This window comes from Sinocyclocheilus rhinocerous, unplaced genomic scaffold (assembly GCF_001515625.1).
Source record: "Sinocyclocheilus rhinocerous isolate Xijiao unplaced genomic scaffold, SAMN03320098_v1.1 scaffold1636, whole genome shotgun sequence".
Classification (NCBI taxonomy): Eukaryota; Metazoa; Chordata; class Actinopteri; order Cypriniformes; family Cyprinidae; genus Sinocyclocheilus; species Sinocyclocheilus rhinocerous.
In genome coordinates this window covers 811,402-830,373 of record NW_015628289.1, presented here as the reverse complement: position 1 = coordinate 830,373, position 18,972 = coordinate 811,402, and the positions used below count along the sequence as shown (strand labels likewise).

Here is an 18,972-nt window from a genome sequence, read left to right as displayed (position 1 = left end):
GCACAGATAATTAACACGGCCAGTTCATCATTAGTGATTACACCATTTATCCAATCAGCGCAAGAGAAAACTCCTATAAATAACCAAGTACGTCCTACCTTCGTTATCTCTCGACTTTCAGCATCCCTCCACCACCCCGACCCAGCACCTTCAGCATAGTTTCTACCCCAGCACGGGGAGAAGCACTCGGTGGGAGCGCTTTTGGGCCGGGCTGGACACAGAGCTCGGACCCCTCTCCCCAGACAGAGGGAGGGTGCCCCGGGCTCGGGAGTCTTGCCGAGCTCGGAGCTCTCTCCCTGGACAGCACGCCAAATATGCATAACCTTTATTTAATTATATGTAAGTGTGAACTCGTGAAAAGCTTTTAAAACGTATGATATGCTTATCATTGTTTTTCAGTATACCATAGAAACATGTGGGAAAATTATCTACAAATACTGAAGCAGCAAACTTTGCAAAACACAAAATGTATGTCCAACAGAGCGTCTGTTAAAGATGCAGTTATGACGAAGTAGTATGTCCCAAAGCTTGCCTACTATACTGCTACATATTCAAAAGTATGTACTTTTTCTTCACAAAAAGAGTACATACTTTTAGGGCATAGTATAAGTAGGCGAATCACGACTTCTGGCAACAGCGGAAGTTCGTCGGTACGCTTGTGCACAGATATCTATCTATCTATCTACCTATCTATCTTAAAGCTTTTACAACTGCTTCAAACTTTCAGGCTAGGCTTTCTCATGCCAACCAAAAGTTTGTCTTGACAAACTTTTTATCTAGTTTTCATCTAGATAAATTCATCTAAATGCTGCTTGCAGCAGCATTGGTGGCATCTGGACGTTCACTAAAAGTAGCCTATACCACTGCAAAGGTATTTCAAACGTCTTTTTACCCCTAAATGGAAAAAGGACTTCGCCATGAATAAATTGGGGCCTTGATGACTCTTCACTGTCATTCTACCAATATCTCACAATATCAGCCATGACATCGCTCTGCAGAAGTGAATCACCGGCTGCATTTTTTATTGCATTTCTATATAATTACAGCTCATTTAAATGTTAGACGTTAGATTCCCTAATTAATTTTTCCACCAAATGATTGCACAGTGCATCATTAAATCCATCAGCAAATTCGCAATGCTCTGACAGTGTCCCAATGGTCTCTGTCTTGTACCTTTGCAGGTCTTGGGCAAGTGAAGTTAGACCTGGCAGGAGATTGTATGATTTTCCTTCCATGGCATTGAAGAGTATGGGTACATGCTTAGCATCTTTTAATTTCTCTATATCTGATGTGACATACACCAGCCACACAACTCCCTTTACAATAATAGCAATGGTAAAAATAACTCTCTTTAGCTATCCTTGTAGTTGTCTTCTACTTCCTTCTGATAGCCAGATGGCAGACTAGTGCACCATGGCACAGCATTATTGCAGTACTCAAGACTTCCGGTAGAGCCCTGTGAGGGACTACTGTATTTTCTTAATTCCATATAATCTTAGTATTTTTTTTTTCATCAAAGACATCATAATTTTGATATAAATAGTCATTTTCTATCCTGAATTTATCCATCTGATTTGAACATGCTGTAGGAAGGGGCAAGTCTGCTCTGAGACTTCAATGTAAATGGCCACTATGATTGACTAACATCTTTGCATATGAAATCAGCATTACATGTGGAACTCTCTCAAAAGCTTTCACTCTGTAATTACTTTACCAGCTGCCAAGATTAACTAATCATGCTGATTATAGCATTATATTTAGAACTACTCCCATTGTATCAAAATTTGCAACGCTGCATTGTAGCCAAACATAGTCATATCTACTGAGCACACAATGCAACGAATACTTTCATCATAACTAAAGCAGTGAAAACACAATGTGAATAATGGGAGCTTTGGCAAAAATGAAGAAATCAAATCACAGATAGACTCATGTTGATCTTGAATTGACTGCTCCAATAATTATAAAATGAACAGTCTTTGATCGCATTCTGTATATAGAATAATCAAAATATAGATGGTTTTTGCTGTACTGTGAAGTTGATTGTTTAGTTACTGACTTGATTCACTAATGCATAAACAGAAGTAAACCACTTTGCGACAATTAACGGCTGTACACTCGAAGCTCCCCTGAGGGCCCTCCCTGGACAATTGCACTTTTGTGGCGGCGTTAAGGTGTGATAAATAGATGTGATAAATAGAGGAAATCCTCCAGGTGTCCCTAGAGGGAGTGGTTCCCTTGCTCAAGGTATATTAACAGAAAGGAAGGATTGTCAATGGTGCAAAAAAAAAGTACCAAAATACACTAGACAAGAAAAAAAATGTCTGCCGCATGTAGCTTAAATCACTAGTTGGTTGTGTCTTCTGTCACCCGTTGTGTAGTATTAATCGCATGAAGAAGAATGTTTGAGGTCAAAATGATTTCAAATATCAACATTGGCTACCAGAAATCGCTTACTCTGCCTTTAATAACAGCCACAGGTAAATCCAAGAACTAAAGAGTGAAGCAACACAACGTAACCATAGACGAGGCCCGACACACTAAAGGTTAGCACACATGAACTTAAATATAATAGCAAACAAGGATGATTAGACACACACACCTGAACTAAATGCCAAAATCAAATCTGTAACTATGACAACAAATTAGGCAGCAAGTAATGGTGCAAATGAAAGCAAAAGTCCATGTGATGTGAGAGTGTGACAGCTCCTGAGCTCGTGAATCAGTATATCGTGTACACGAATCCTGGCACTGGTAAGGATCCTGGCTCATTACACATTGGGTCAGTGATCACTCAATTTCTGGTGATATGACTACGTACAACGTCACAATACATCATTGTAGAACGTCACCGCTGGTATTAATCAACAACAGGCAGGACCCATATCTTTTTGATATTATTTTTTATGCTCTTTAAACACATTGTTCTGTTACATATCCTTGCAACATTTCAGCCGAATATTAATTATAAATGTTAACTTGATGTGTTCACTTGATGTGTCTAGCGATGTGTGTTTGTGCTGAAATATACAAAAAAAGCTTTGTCTTTTCAAATCTTCATGTTATTATATTTGTGTATTTACACAAAACGAGAAAGCCAAAAAGTGTTGTGCCCCACTCTCACTTTTAATTCCATTGTTTCCAAATGTTGGACTTGCTTTGGTTTTGTAAAGAAAATACCTGCTTTAATTTTCTTCTCAACTTCATTTGTTGACTCCATCATTCGTTACATGCCAAATCTGGGACCCGTGCTATATTTTTTGAGTGCCCACTTTTGCTGCAATGAAAAAACCCGCCCGATCCCGCGAGATTTGCATTTTGCATTGACTCCCACGGGATCTGCAAAATCTCAATACCTTCACAATCTGTTCACTTTAGAGGGATCTGGGTTCATTTAGAGTGCACACAAATTCTTTTGACCTGCTGAAACAGTTTATCTCTAAAACAAAATTAACAAAACTTCTTGATGTGGCACTGATGTAGGACATGGCATTGATGTGTGTACAGTGTAGAACGTGTGACCACACATTTAAAAGACTTCTTTGATGCAAACAAAAAACAGAAATGACAGAAATGATAGCTGCTAAGTTTCTGACATAGTAGATGAGTAGAATGTTTGCATTCAAGCCCCTCTTGTTACCTCTCTTAAGTGGAAGTTTATTAAAGATGCACTTGTTTAAGAACAGTTCCCCTCTCCCTGTTACTAGGGGCTTTAAGTGGGTGGTCCCTCTCTTTTGGTTCCTTGGATTGAGCTCTCGTATGGTCTTCTAGTTCGGGCTGCCTCCCCTGTATCATACAGTAGTAAGCGGTCCACGCAAAGCAGCCTCTTCAGAGATGGTAACTGTCTGAGGATAGTTTCCCTTTGACGAGCTGCTCTTTGGTTTGGGCTATTTACTTTATAATTAGATGTTTTTAAGTAGACGGTCCACCATAGGTCCAGTTTCTTTTTACATTTTTGTCAAAGAGGTACCGGCTGAGGCTCGTTTCCTCTGATAAGATCTCCCCCATGAGTTGTGAGCTCTTTCCCTTCCTAATATTTCTGGTAGGAGGGTTGGGCTGCCTCCCCGCTTTCTAGGGCTTTAAGTAGGTCGTCCCCCTGAGGTTCCTTTTTGATATGTTAGGCTACCTCTCCTGATTTCAGGGTATTTTCAAGTAGGGGGTCCCCCGCAATCCCACATGCTTTGGTCTGTCTACCCTGCATTAGGGTTTCAAGTAGATGGCCCATTGCCTTTAGGAACATAGCTGTTTGAGGACAGTTGTGTTCCCAACTTGGCTGAATGTGGATGTCCCACCTTAAATATTAGTGTTGGTTGAGTTCCCCATTTCCCCCAAGTTATTTTAGCTGTCCGGGTGTCATTGGCGTGCCCCCCCTTTTTAATCGGTGTATGTTTGCCACTACTTTTGGTCTCTCTCACCAGGTGGACAGGCAATGCACAGAGGCATGGCATAGTGGGTATTTCATTCCCTATAGTGTCCAGTAGAGGACGCAGTGCGAGTTCCCTTGAAGGTGAACCCTCTTATACTTCGGGTGTGCTGCTAATGACGTCAGGGGCTGCACGGTCCAATGGATTGGAGTGTTTTCACATGTGCTTCAGACACCGGTCATGCTGATGGCATTCCCCATAGTTTCCACTAGAGGACGCAGTGTCTCGGTCCCTCTCAGAGAACCATGGTTACATGCGAAACCCGAGACATTTTCTGAGAACCTCCTTGTCGTTTGGCAGAGGACCATGACAATTTGCCTGCATATGATGATTTTCTGTATGTATATTTGTGCAGAAGAATTGTCATGAAGTGTTTTTTAAAATATGGTAATATTCAAAGTAATAGTGCTTTGATATCTAAGTGTAAACTGTGAAGAATTAACAAAACAACAGAATAGTCATGACATTCAGCCTCTTATGTAAGAAACAAGACATCCAAATAACTTGAGTGGTATTGTCATAATTTAGCTGGTAGATATTGGCTACAAATTTGTGACAACACTAGTGGGTATATTTTTAATCAGCAGTACTTGTGAGTGCATTTGGTTTTCATGATATGATAAATAAATACTGAGAGACAAAATTGTAAGAATTTTTTTTTTTTTCATATGTTAGAAAAGGTTCATCTGAACGTCTAACCTTTAGAGTGCTGTTGAGGGTTCTGATGAGATGTATCTTCTCATTGAGTGTCTGGTTTTTGGAACGCTTTATAAATGAGGCTCGTAATTCCCATTTTGATGATGGCTTCCGCTCACCCGTTGGAGACAAACTCGCTCTTTTCAAATGTAAGTACAATCTTTCCATCTCATCATCAGTTCCTTCCTGTCCATCTAGAGCTATTAAAAAATTATAAATTTTATAGCAAGACTGATGTTTAACCTAAGCAATCAAACCTTTTACAAAAGTTTTGATAGATTGATAGACCTATAACATACACTTCTAATATGCTCCAAATTGATCAGCAGTCATATCACTGGCTGAACAATGTAATTCCCTAGCATAAATCTGATGTTAAAATGGCCCCCCAACTTGCTTACTTTCTTGTCTGGTGTCAGTTGAGATCAGCTGTGTTTCTGGTTCCTCTGGCTCTGTGGATATTGCCATAGGTGATGTGCTAGATGAGCATCCAAGGGGGTCTTGAGATGGAGCTGTGGCTTCACGATGTTGTGAGGTTTCCTTTATTGAGGTGCTCATTGTATGGACCACAGCAGAGCAGACCACAGTTTCACCAGCAGTAGGGGTTGCCTGGGAGACAAGGTCTAGCCAAGACCGTCTATGCTTGGCCAGAGATGAGACAGAGCTGTGGGAGTTCATTGTACTGACGGGGGAGGAGAGGGTTCCAGTGGCTTCACTAGGAACAGGGGAGGAATATGGAGGAGGAAGGCTTCCCTAAATGGAGAAGATACCACAGAGTGGGGATAATGGCATACTCTGTTATAATATGTCTGATGGCAAATGTCTACAAAATTTCCAACATAGTTCCCTAATCAAAAACACCTGAACAAGCTAACCAAGGTATTTAAGATAACTAGAAATTTACAGGCAGGTGAGTTTGATCAAGGTTGGAGCTAGACTCTGTAGGAAAGCGGATCTTGAGGGCCAGAGTTGAGAACCCCTGTTCTAGATCATGGCTTTGTTTTATAAAGCCCCCTTTTTATTCTCAAAATAGGTATGAATTACATTAACCTCATTGACAGCTACCATGCTCTATGAAATGACAGACCACTAGTAAAAAAAAACAGATTTCTGTTTACTAAACATGTTCTCAAAATGATGTTGTGCGTCCTGAAAATTTAAAGGAGTCAGTTTAGTGATAGAACACAGTTGTCACTCTCTTTTACAACCAAGCTGTGTGTAAACAGTCATATTTACCACTTTAAACACAACTGACAATCATATTCTGCTGCTGTGTGAATGCAACCAATGTAAAAACAGTCAGAAACTTGAGGTTTCCAAATAATGTATGGACAGGCCTTTGGCATGAGGATAAGGCCACATACACTATGCATCTGTGAACTTGCCTGGTGCACAGTGGCCGATGGACCACTGGCATTTGCTACAGCTTGGGTGTGGTGTTCAGAGTACGGCGGTGGAGGCGTGTCAGTGGACTCCTCGTGATCACTGGCCTCACTGTAGCATTCTGTGCATTAGAAAAACAAAGATGCAATAAATAAATGTAAATAGATGAATATTGTAAAGAATACTTGTAACACTAGTACACTAACTCACACAACTTACCAGCTGTATGAGCCTCTGTGGGTTCATACTGAATAGATGCCAGACCAAGTTTATTCAGCCATCTGAAATCACAAAACATTAGAACACGTTACTAACAATTAAACATAATGACTGTCAAAATGAATGCTTTTATACACTTGGTTACTGTCGAGCACCATTCTTTATTAATTAAATGTATTTATTTAATTTTAAGTTTCCATCTGCTATATTCAATCACATGCCTTCTCTAAAAAAAACCCAAAGATATGTCAGTCAACTCAATGTCAGTAAATCCAGACACGCAAAATATCCGAAACAATCATACATGCTGCTCTTTGCAGTTTTGAGTCTTGAACTGTCAGAAACCAATGTGATTTCTCATGACACATATTTCATTGATATCTATCATAGCTTTTGTAGTAATGACATAGTAACCACTTACATCACCTTTCATTATAATCAAAAATCAAAGTATTAAATATCAACCAAAGAAACACACACTCACAAGAAAGTTCATGTTTGATAAACAAGAGCTCCCTGGTAGTTGTGTTGTCCAGAGCTACCAGCTCCTGGTAGAGTCTCCCTCTGCAAATTGGTCCCAGATAAAAGGCCAGACAAAGGAAGAGAGAGGGATACGGGGGCCCTATGTGAATGGGGCCCAGTTGGGCTCGAAAGAATAATGTGGGACCTTGTAGGACCATCTTCAAGGTGAATCCCACACACACAGGATACTGTGATACCTTTTGATACTGTGATTGGACTCTGTCCTTCTCTGGAGTCATCCAGGTTGAGAAACAAGTCCCGACTTGGTGCAACATTTTTGGAGTTTATCCTAGTTTAGCCCGAGAGGGTTGGCTCAGTGTGACTTTGTATCACAGAGGGGAAGACTCTGACTCTCATTGTGTTCTGTGCTTATGCACATTTCAGAGTATCTGGCCTTCTTAGAGACCTTGGATGGCTCTCTGGAAAGTGTTGTCAACTGATCACCACCTGGTGGTGGGTTGGATAAGATGACTGACTGACCTGGGAAACACCTTTTGCGAGTGAACAGGGAACGTTTGGCAGAGGACCCTGTCCGGTAAATATTTAACTCCCACCTCTGGAGGAGCTATTCCTTCATCCTGAGGGAGGCTGGAGAAATGTAATCAGAGTGGGACCTGTCCAAAATATTGAAAAAATGGGACTGAAGGGTGTGTTCTAATTATCAAGGGATCACAGTCCCGACTTGGTGCAACATTTTTGGAGTTTATCCTAGTTTAGCCCGAGAGGGTTGGCTCAGTGTGACTTTGTATCACAGAGGGGAAGACTCTGACTCTCATTGTGTTCTGTGCTTATGCACATTTCAGAGTATCTGGCCTTCTTAGAGACCTTGGATGGCTCTCTGGAAAGTGTTGTCAACTGATCACCACCTGGTGGTGAGTTGGATAAGATGACTGACTGACCTGGGAAACACCTTTTGCGAGTGAACAGGGAACGTTTGGCAGAGGACAAACACTTCTCAGCCTACCCTACCTGCAAAAGCCTATGCCAGAGTTCTGGAAAGGAGAATCCATCCAGTTGGAACAATGTGGACAATCAAGACTTACTGAAATGGTTTGAAAACTAGTGTGAAGCAGTGGGGACGAGGCTCAGGACCTCCAAATCTGAGGACTGAACCACCAAGGGGAAACAGGAGCTGAGCCCAAATGAAAAACTCTCAATTTACCAGGTGATTTATGTTCCGACCCTCACTTAAGGTCATGAACTTTGGGTAATGACCTATAGAACAAGACGTTTGTATAAGCGACTGAAATTAGTTTTCTCCGCGGGGCATCTGGGCGAACCTTGAGAGAGAGTGAAAAGCTCTGTCATCGGAAGAGACTTGGAGTAGAGCCACTTGCACCACATATTTGTGAGACATCCACACAAACAGGCAAATCCAATAATTACACATATTATTTCTTAAAAGCAACTGAATGCCTTAACGATCTATATCAACAGTTTATACAAACCACTACTTTGACTACTGTAAATACAACTATGGATATTGCTAAACAGATTATGTTTTTTTTTTTGCTTTGTCATAATGAGATGTCAATTGGCTTACAAGTTCATGTCCTCATTGCTGTCTGCTGCAAAGTGAAACATCATGACTTTGTGGTGGCAAGCTTTGATCGCACTGTGAGAAACAAAAAGAGTGTGAAGGGTTGTTCAGTTGAAAAATATTTGTAATTATCATGATGATGAGTATATTCCGATTCAAGGCCCTTGCATTTGGAAAACAAACAACTTTGTACTTTGTAAAGAATTAACAGGTATGAAAATGACACTTACTATTTTTTCTTACATTCCATCGCCCGGTCAATTACAAAATCAGTCAAATTTATAAAGCCTTCTGCTTTTTCAGCCTGGAAAAACACAAAAACACAAAACAAAAGTTGTACATACTGTATATATGTATATGATGCTGTGCTAACCTTTATAAATTATATTCAATAATAGGGAAAACAGCGTGAAAAGAGGAAGACACATAGAATGAAATGGAATTCAGAATTCAGATGACTCACCACTTGATTTGTGTACCAGTACAGAGAGGTTTTCTTTAGCACGAACCAATACTTTTTCCACTTAATACCCAGAAATCCCTTCCCCTCTTTCTTCCTATAAAGCCAGCCCTGATGGTCCACTGGGTCCAAATCTTTCACTGAAACTCTCCTTCTGCTCATTCTTGGACTTCCTATTAGAACAAATGTACAAATACAACAATAAAACAGAAATTATGACACATTTGACCATACCTTGTGTGGTTTGTGTAATGTGATTCAAACCTCTAAAATTCTTCTTCTTTGACTTCTGTCTGAGGGACACCTGAAGACAAATAGATGAAATATGCTGGTATTATCATGACCACACCATGTCTCGTTATTATGATTTCACACTTTCACAATGCAGACAAAAATAACGTAATGTACAATAGGTTCACAAGAATTACCGGATTGTACTCATCAGAAGCCATACAAGGAGCCAGGGAAATGGGAAAGGAGGCCTGGTAAGAGACCAAAGCAGACACAGTCAAAGTAATTATTAGGGTCTGTTTCAGTCAGGTCCCTTCATAGCACTTTATTTTACAGTCCTGTTCTACATTGTGCATATTATGTACTAATTACCTAGGGTGACCATATTTTATATTTTAGTTTTCCAAAAAGAGGACCGTTGGGGGGGTTGCCTAAAAGTATACTTAGCAAGGTTTTTTTGTGTGTGTGTGTATGTGTGTTTGTTTGCTTGTTATGTTTTTATAATAAATAAAAAGATGCTAGTGTTAGAGGGTCATTTTTAAATAAAAATAAAATAAGTCAATAGAACAGAAAAAGAATAGAGAATGTTAGTGTTAAAGGCTCTTTTTTTCTTTTTAAATAAAACAAGTAGAATAGAAATAGAATAGAGAGTGCAAATGTTAGAGTGTCAAATTTTTTAATAAAAAAAAAAACAAGCAGATAAAATTTAAATTAGCATTATAATAGAGAGTGCTAGAGTTAGAGGGACAAATGAAGATGAAAGAGATGTGTTTTCAGCTGTTTCTTGAAAACGATTAAGGACTCAGCTGCTTGGATTGAGCTGGGCAGGTCATTCCACCAGGAGGGAACAGTTGATGTAGGACTTGGCAACCCTGCATCCAAGAAGAGCTGCCGGAGTCAGATTTGACTGATCTCAGGTTAAGAATAAGGAGAGATGACTGACAAGACCATGCTGGAGTATTTGCTGCTCAACAGATCCTGAGCTCATTGACAAATATCTGATCTTGTAAGATGTGCTCCCTTCACACAGAGTGCGTGTGATCGCGAAATCAAAAGTGAAGTGAACAGCGTGAACGCTCATTCAAAAGAGATTTACAGTAAATACACCGCATCCTGAGAGCGGCTCCCTGAAACGCCAAAATTATATACAATATTAGAATGTTTAAAGGAGTGGACACGAAAATCGCGGAGCGAAACACATTGCGGGAGCAGGCGGCAATGGTCAGAGATTCAGCGTGAGTGGGATTAAGAAAACAGCCAAATCCTGGACATTTTGGGCGATTAAGTAATCCCGGCAAGGTTAGGCTTTCCTCTAGCAATTCTGCTATAAAGCCCAGATCTTTGGACTGTTGCAGTGATAATTGTCTGCAATCTACACACAATTTCTCCCATTTCCACACATCGGTTTTTGGTGACTTCTCTTACCAAGGCCCTTCTCACCCTTTTGCTCAGTTTGGCCAGATGAGTAGCTCTAGGGTCCTGGTCGTTCCAAACATTTTCCATTTTAGAAATATGGAGGACACTGTGCTTTTGGGAGTCTTTAATGTAGTAGATCTTTTGTAGCCTTCCTCAGATCAACACAGTTCTGTCTCTGAGCTTTGCAGTCAGTTCCTCGTGATTTGGTTTTTGATCCGATATGTACTTCTAGCTGTTAGACCATAGACAGGTGTGTGTCTTTACAAATAATGGCAAATTAATTAAATTTGCCATATGGACTCCAGTAGAAACATCTCAAATATGATCCAGAGAAATAGGATGCACCTGAGATAAATTCCTTATCAGGGTTAGAATTAGGAATTGAAGAACTGCACTATAGTGTAGGCCACCAAAAAGCTGAACATAATCATAAAAAAAACAACAACACTGGCATGGTATGGATAACTCTTCAGAATGTCACAACCAAACATACTATATATATATCCCTGCTTTATCAATCGTGAGAGCGGCTCCCTGAAACGCCAAAATTATATACAATATTAGAATGTTTAAAGGAGTGGACACGAAAATCGCGGAGCGAAACACATTGCGGGAGCAGGCGGCAATGGTCAGAGATTCAGCGTGAGTGGGATTAAGAAAACAGCCAAATCCTGGACATTTTGGGCGATTAAGTAATCCCGGCAAGGTTAGGCTTTCCTCTAGCAATTCTGCTATAAAGCCCAGATCTTTGGACTGTTGCAGTGATAATTGTCTGCAATCTACACACAATTTCTCCCATTTCCACACATCGGTTTTTGGTGACTTCTCTTACCAAGGCCCTTCTCACCCTTTTGCTCAGTTTGGCCAGATGAGTAGCTCTAGGGTCCTGGTCGTTCCAAACATTTTCCATTTTAGAAATATGGAGGACACTGTGCTTTTGGGAGTCTTTAATGTAGTAGATCTTTTGTAGCCTTCCTCAGATCAACACAGTTCTGTCTCTGAGCTTTGCAGTCAGTTCCTCGTGATTTGGTTTTTGATCCGATATGTACTTCTAGCTGTTAGACCATAGACAGGTGTGTGTCTTTACAAATAATGGCAAATTAATTAAATTTGCCATATGGACTCCAGTAGAAACATCTCAAATATGATCCAGAGAAATAGGATGCACCTGAGATAAATTCCTTATCAGGGTTAGAATTAGGAATTGAAGAACTGCACTATAGTGTAGGCCACCAAAAAGCTGAACATAATCATAAAAAAAACAACAACACTGGCATGGTATGGATAACTCTTCAGAATGTCACAACCAAACATACTATATATATATCCCTGCTTTATCAATCGGAAAAAAAAAAAAAAATGTATTCACGACAGAGGAACCCAGAAAAAGAGTAAAAGAGTTCAATGTCATAACAGTGCATTGAAACTGACGGTGGAAAAAGACACAAGCTAAACGAAACCCATTGCTCAATTTCCTCAAACTGCTCATGTTCCTCTTTGAATGGCAGAATTTTTTAAAAGAGCATTTTCTACAATGCAATGTAGACTTTTTTATGTCTGATATTTATCATAAAAAAAGGTTTGTTGCCATATAACATGAGTGGAATACCGTACCTTTTCGAATGATAAACCATTAACCATCATAAACAAGAATACAGGCTACCATCTATACTGCACTTATAAGTGACACGAAAATATGACTTCAGTGTCAAAATCTGCTGTCAATTTATGAAAAAAAAAAAAATTAGAATTCAATTTCTTTAAATGTTTAGATGATTACTCATAAGAAACATTTTTAATATCTCCAGCCTGCAGTTGATAACACTGCTGCATTACGGTACCTGTATATGAAAATATAGGGATACATTATCTGTTTTACCTGTTCACCAGACTTGACCAGGTGGAGCGTCTGACGTCTGACCATCTGTTTTTATACTCTGAAATGGCATGTAACTGTCCTCCTACCACAGTTAAAATTAAGTGGTCAAGCCCACAGCCAGATCATTTTAGAGAGAGAGAGAGAGAAATGACTTCTGCTTACGCAAGAAACATTTCAAAACATCCTCCACTTCTTATTCTACACAAACCGTATGAAAGCTGATTATGTATTATACACATTTAGCTGTTAATGTTAAATGGTGTTCACATGAAATAGAGGTGAACTTCTGCGACAAAGACCTGCACTCTTGCACTCTCAGCCATGTGTTGTGTAGTCTCTGCTACCACTGTTTGCAATATTCATGAATGAACCAAAATGTCTGCAAAAAAGCTAGTTAAGAGAACAGTGCAAAAAGTGTGAAAACACTAACACTAGAACAGAACATTAAACATTAACAAGTTCCCTTCTTCATTCACTTGCTTAAAAACAAACACACACAAAAAACAAATGTCAACAATTACCCTCTCAATGTAAAGCCATACCCAGCCAATACCATTTTACAATTTCAAATAGAATATTCAACAACTGTTTTGTCTTAGATCATTCAAATTTAAGCAAACTGAACAAGTTGCAAAAAACCTGAACAGTGACTGTTATTAAATGGACCCTTTTTATATTCCCAGTTTTCTCAGAAGTGGAAACCATAATGGGTGAACTTCTATGGTGGGGCATGGAATAATGGAAGGATATTACGTAAAAAGTGTTTAGGGAGCGTTACATAAAAATTGCACTCCTTAAGCAGCAGTGTTTTTATTATTATTATTATTATTATTATTATATTAAGATAATATAATAATAATGTTATAAATATAGACTAATTATTTAAATTACTTAAATATCTTGGAAATGCACAAGACTACAAATCCTTCTTATGTATTAATATGAAATAATGTTTTTAAAATATTTTGGCCACAAATCCATATTACTGTAAGTCAACTATTCAAAAAAGATGAAGATTTATTTGTTAATAATAATAATAATAATAATAATACATAATGGGTGAACTTCTATGGTGGGGAACGGAAGACTACAAAACAAAAATGCACTACTATGTTTCCATGTGTTTCCAGATGATATTGTCACGTTTCTGTTCTGTTGTGTTCTGCCCTGAATGTCAGCGGAGACCACGTCAACTACATGCGCCCCAGAGACAGATCCCTTGCGAAGATCTCGTCACCTTGACGACCATCGGCACAAGACCACGGGAACCAGACAAGTAAGTCCTCTGCACCTGTGTTGCAGCCTGGAATTAAACCATGCCATGCTGGTTTCGTCTGGCCAGAGAGAACTGGCCCCCCGACTGAGCCTGGGAAGGTTTTTTCTCCATTTCTGTCAACGATGGAGTTTTGGTTCCTTGCCACTGTCTCCTTTGGCTTGCTTAGTTGGGGACGCTTGACTGATTGCACAGACACTAGAGAACTGAACTGGATGATGGCATCACTGAATCACCAATGAACTGACTTTAGCTGAAAAATGACTCTATTGTCTTCTTGCATCATTGACAAACTATTTTCCTGTTTGACACTGTAAAGCTGCTTTGACACAACCAGTTCGTCCGTTTTGGTTCCTTGCCACTGTTGCCTTTGGCTTGGTTAGTTGGGGACGCTTGACTGATTGCACAGACACTAGAGAACTGAACTGGATGATGGCATCACTGAATCACCAATGAACTGACTTTAGCTGAAAAATGACTCTATTGTCTTCTTGCATCATTGACAAACTATTTTCCTGTTTGACACTGTAAAGCTGCTTTGACACAACCAGTATTGTATAAAGCGCTATACAAATAAAGGTGAATTGACTTGACTTGACTTTCTCTGCTTTCCAGTTTGCCTGTGTTCCCTTGTTTGTTTCTATGGTTTTTGATTTGTTAATTAGTTCCACACACCTGTTCTGTTTCTCCTTAATTACCCTGTTCTCGTATTTAAGCCCTGCCTGTTCATCAGTTCATCGTCTGCTATTATTTGGATTTACGTTGCTGAGCACTTGATACTGTTTGTTTATGGACTTGTGGATATTCTCCTGGATTTATGATTAAAAACTCCTTTTGAACTTTACTCCTTCATCGTGCGCTTAACACTGCCAGCACGCCTAACAGAATAGCAGACCTAGAAAAGTAAAATATAGCGGCGTTCTCTGTTTGTTTTGTTTTATTTTTTTTCCCCCTCTCCCAGAATGGATTTACCAGCCGTACAGCTCCTATGCCTGGAACAGTTGGACCGTTCGCTGGAGGACCACACCAGGGACTTTTTAGGTCTAGCGTTTTTTTCAAATTTGATGTCACCAGCTTGAGCGAGTGGTGTAAGTCACGCCTGCCAGCGAACGGTCCCCGAGAGGATTTTGCAGCTTTTGTGGAGTGGGTGCTGGTGAATTGTGGATCACTGCTCACCATCGACAGCGCAGAGGAGGAATTCACCAGCCCCACCGCTGAGGGTGAGCTGTCACTGGCCTCTGAAATATTTGACTGTTTAAATGAGGATGAATACTGGCTTCTCCCTTCCCCGCTGGTCCCACCCAGCTCTCCTTCGTCAGCCAGCTCCTCATCACCAGCGTCGGGAAGTTTCCCGCCCAGCTTCCCACTCCCTCCTCCTCTGTCTCAGCCAGCCAGTCCATTGGCCCTATGTCAGCTGGCCACTGAAGATACCTCAGCTCACCCTCAGCACGCCAAAACCGGTGGATCGGGTGAGCTTCGGGATCTTCAGCTTCCAGCTACCTCGGGGTTAGAGGATCCCCTGTCTCCACCTCCAGGAGATGGTCCTCACTGCAGAACACAAGATCCAGGGGGCGAGGTTGGATCCAGATCCAACTCCTCCCACCTTACATATACCTAAACCCACCCATCTCCACCCCCTAGATGTGGATCCAACCCCGCCCCCTGGATCTTTGATCTGCAGTGAGGGGCTACTGGCCTCCAGCCTCCGAGACCCAGACTCCATCTTGGCCCTCCGACCCATCGGCTCCACCTTGGCTCATTTCTCCCTCGTCTCCACTGTGGCCCATCATCCCAGTGGCTCCACAGGGCTCCCTCGTTCCTCCGGCTCCGCCTTGGTCAGTTGTCGACCATCATTCACCTCGGGATTCCACTCCTTCGGCTTCGCCTTGTCCCTCCATCTCTCTGGCTCTGTCTGGCTCCTCCTTCCCTCCAGCTCCACCTTGACCCTCCGGATCCTCTGTGTCACCCAGGCTCTGCGGCTCTCCGTCTCCATCCTGGGCTCCTCTTCCACCGGCTCTGTCTCCGTCAGTCGGCCCCCTGGTGTTGTCGGCCCCATCTCCACCATGGCTCCTCCCACCGTCGACTTCACCGTCGGCCGCTATCCTGGCTGGCCTCTGGTTCCCCACCTGGCTCCTCCTGCTCCGGGCTCCTCCCTCCATCTACTCCGCCCTGGCCTTATGAACTATGCCCCTTTCCCATTGCCTGCCCCTCACCTGCCCCACGCCCGCCTCCTGGACCCCCACCCTCCCTCCTTTGTTGGACTGCTTTATTCGGCGCGAGGACACGCCATTCCGGGAGGGGGCGATATGTCACGTTTCTGTTCTGTTGTGTTTTGGTTTCTCTGCTTTCCAGTTTGCCTGTGTTCCCTCGTTTGTTTCGGTTTTTGATTTGTTAATTAGTTCCACACACCTGTTCTGTTTATCCTTAATTACCCTGTTCTTGTATTTAAGCCCTATCTGTTAATCGTCTGCTATTATTTGGATTTGCATTGCTGAGAACTTGATACTGTTTATGGACTTGTGGATATTCTCCTGGATTTATGATTAAATACTCCTTTTGAACTTTACTCCTTCATCGTGCGCTTAACACTGCCAGCACGCCTAACAGATATTACGTAAAAAGTGTTTAAGGAGCATTACATAAAACTAGCACTCCTTAAACAGCAGTGTTATTATTATTATTATTATTATTATATCAAGGCAATATAATAAATAATAATAATGTTATAAATATAGACTAATTATTTAAATTACTTAAATATCTTGGAAATGCACAAGACTACAAATCCTTGTTATGTATTAATATGTGAGAATGTTTTGAAAATATTTTGGCCACAAATCCATATTACTGTAAGTCAACTATTCAAAAAAGATGAAGATTTATTTGTTAATATATATTCATGTACAGTATCTATAGGGGAGTAAATACACTTTTTTAAAGACATATCTTCAATATGGCTAAAAAAGGGTAACACTTTATAATAACTTTCATTAATAAATCATAAACAAACATTATATAATGCTTAACGGATCATTAGTTAATTTATATCCACTTAGCTCGAACTATGAGATAATGTGCTTGTTAATGTTTATTAAACATTACTAGAAATGATAACAGATGTTATACAATGATTAAAAGTTTCTGTTAATGTACAACACGTTTGCTGCTATTGTGGTGTAATATGGGTAAGGTTAGGTTGATGGTATGGGTAGGTTTACTGGTTGGGTAAGGGGTCAGAAGTGTAGAGGGGTCAGTTTGATTACTATAAGGGAACATGGTTCAATCTGTTTATATTACATTTTTTTAATAAATGAACATGTTTTTTAAAAAAAAATGTTTTCTCCTGCTGATGTATGATTCAAGGAATACCCTGTTTAATGATATATACTAATATGTGTTTTGGGGTAAGTGTAGAGGCAATAAAAAATGTTTTGCACCCAAATTACAATGTGTGTTATGTCTTTAAGAAGCATTTACATAAACTTAACTAAAAATCCCTTTACACAAATGTTGTTACAGCAGCTACAAGTCCAATGCCCATAAAGGTACTGAATGATTAGCAAACGTTTATAAACATTTACAAATGATGAATAGTTTCCACTTAAGATTGGGTACTGCATAAACATGACCAAGGATTAATAAATGATTTATTAAAATTTGAAAATAGTGTGAATTCAGGTCATTTGGGACACATTTTGCCATTGAGATGACTGCTCATAAATGTACTATTAGTAAACATATAAAAACATTTAAAAATGATGAATAGTTTCCCCTTTAAATTGGGTACTGCAAAAACATGAACAAATAATTAATAAATGATTTGTTAAAATGTGAAAAAAGTAGAAGTCTACACAACAAACGGAGACCAAATATATGACCTTTACAGACTGTGATAATGAGTTAATCAATAATATGTTAACATGAATAGTTCAGTAAATAGTAAAGAGCTTAAAATGACTGATTAAGCTAATTTTTTCACAACATTTGTAAATGTAAAAAAGAGCATTAGGTAATATGTGAACTGAAGTTTAATGGCATTTGTTAGCATTAACTAATGATCAGTTAAGCATTATATAATGTTTGTTAATGATTTATTAATGAAGCTTTTAATCACTGTAAACCATCTATCAAAATAATTTGAAGATTTTCAAAAAGTGCATGATCTTATAAATTGAACGTTTAAATGACATTTGTAAGCATTTTAATTTACATTAAATAATGATCTGTTAATCATTAGGTAATTTTTAATAAGTACATTAGTAAACATTAACAAGGACATTATCTCATATTTCTAGCTATGTGAATATATATTAACTAATGATCTGTTAAGCATTATATAACGTTTGTTAATGATTTATTAATGAAAGTTATTATAAAGTGTTACCTAAAAAGATAATTGAGCATTTCCAATGATGAAATAATAAAATTAATAAATTAGTAATAAAAATTCTCATCCAACAACATTTGTTTTTGCTGGGTTGAGAAGTTCAATAACTATAACTCACCACCAGAGGTCGCCAAGGTTTTTCATTGAGTTAGTCGGTCTGTCGGCTTTTTAAATTAGTGTTGTGTGTTTTTATGTATATTTTTCGAAGAGTATGACAATTAGATTAGACTGTGCAGAAATTGAAATTTACAGGCTAATACACATAATTAATAATAATAATAATAATAACTCATAGTCACCAATGCTGATGTTAACATTAATCATTTGAGAATAAAGTATAACAATAATAATAATTTGAACGGTTTGATGTGATATGAGCTAACCGATCTTTAGATTTAAATCACCATTGGTAGGGAGATTTATGGTAATGCTTTTTTCCTCAGTTGGTCAGAACAAACGTGGCAGACTTGTTACTTACTTGTTCAGATGACAATATACGGTGAAAATTCTTATTTGGGTCATATATTCCAAGACGTAGGCTA

The 18,972-nt window shown here is 39.5% G+C and overlaps 1 protein-coding gene across 3 annotated transcripts in view; it reads right to left on the bottom strand.

Moving 5' to 3' along the window:
• LOC107737272 (connector enhancer of kinase suppressor of ras 2-like) overlaps nucleotides 1-18,972 on the bottom strand; it is a 39,738-nt gene that overhangs the window by 3,839 nt on the left and 16,927 nt on the right. For 2 of the 3 annotated variants that reach the window (XM_016548737.1, XM_016548738.1), the window contains exons 11-19: nucleotides 9,673-9,726; nucleotides 9,509-9,548; nucleotides 9,248-9,417; nucleotides 9,015-9,088; nucleotides 8,788-8,859; nucleotides 6,723-6,784; nucleotides 6,506-6,624; nucleotides 5,522-5,873; nucleotides 5,124-5,320 (exon numbers count right to left, since the gene is read on the bottom strand). In XM_016548737.1, coding sequence (XP_016404223.1) covers nucleotides 5,124-5,320; nucleotides 5,522-5,873; nucleotides 6,506-6,624; nucleotides 6,723-6,784; nucleotides 8,788-8,859; nucleotides 9,015-9,088; nucleotides 9,248-9,417; nucleotides 9,509-9,548; nucleotides 9,673-9,726 — 1,140 coding nt within the window. The remainder of the gene's footprint in view (nucleotides 1-5,123; nucleotides 5,321-5,521; nucleotides 5,874-6,505; nucleotides 6,625-6,722; nucleotides 6,785-8,787; nucleotides 8,860-9,014; nucleotides 9,089-9,247; nucleotides 9,418-9,508; nucleotides 9,549-9,672; nucleotides 9,727-18,972) is intronic. The other variant, XM_016548739.1, reaches the window with a different exon arrangement.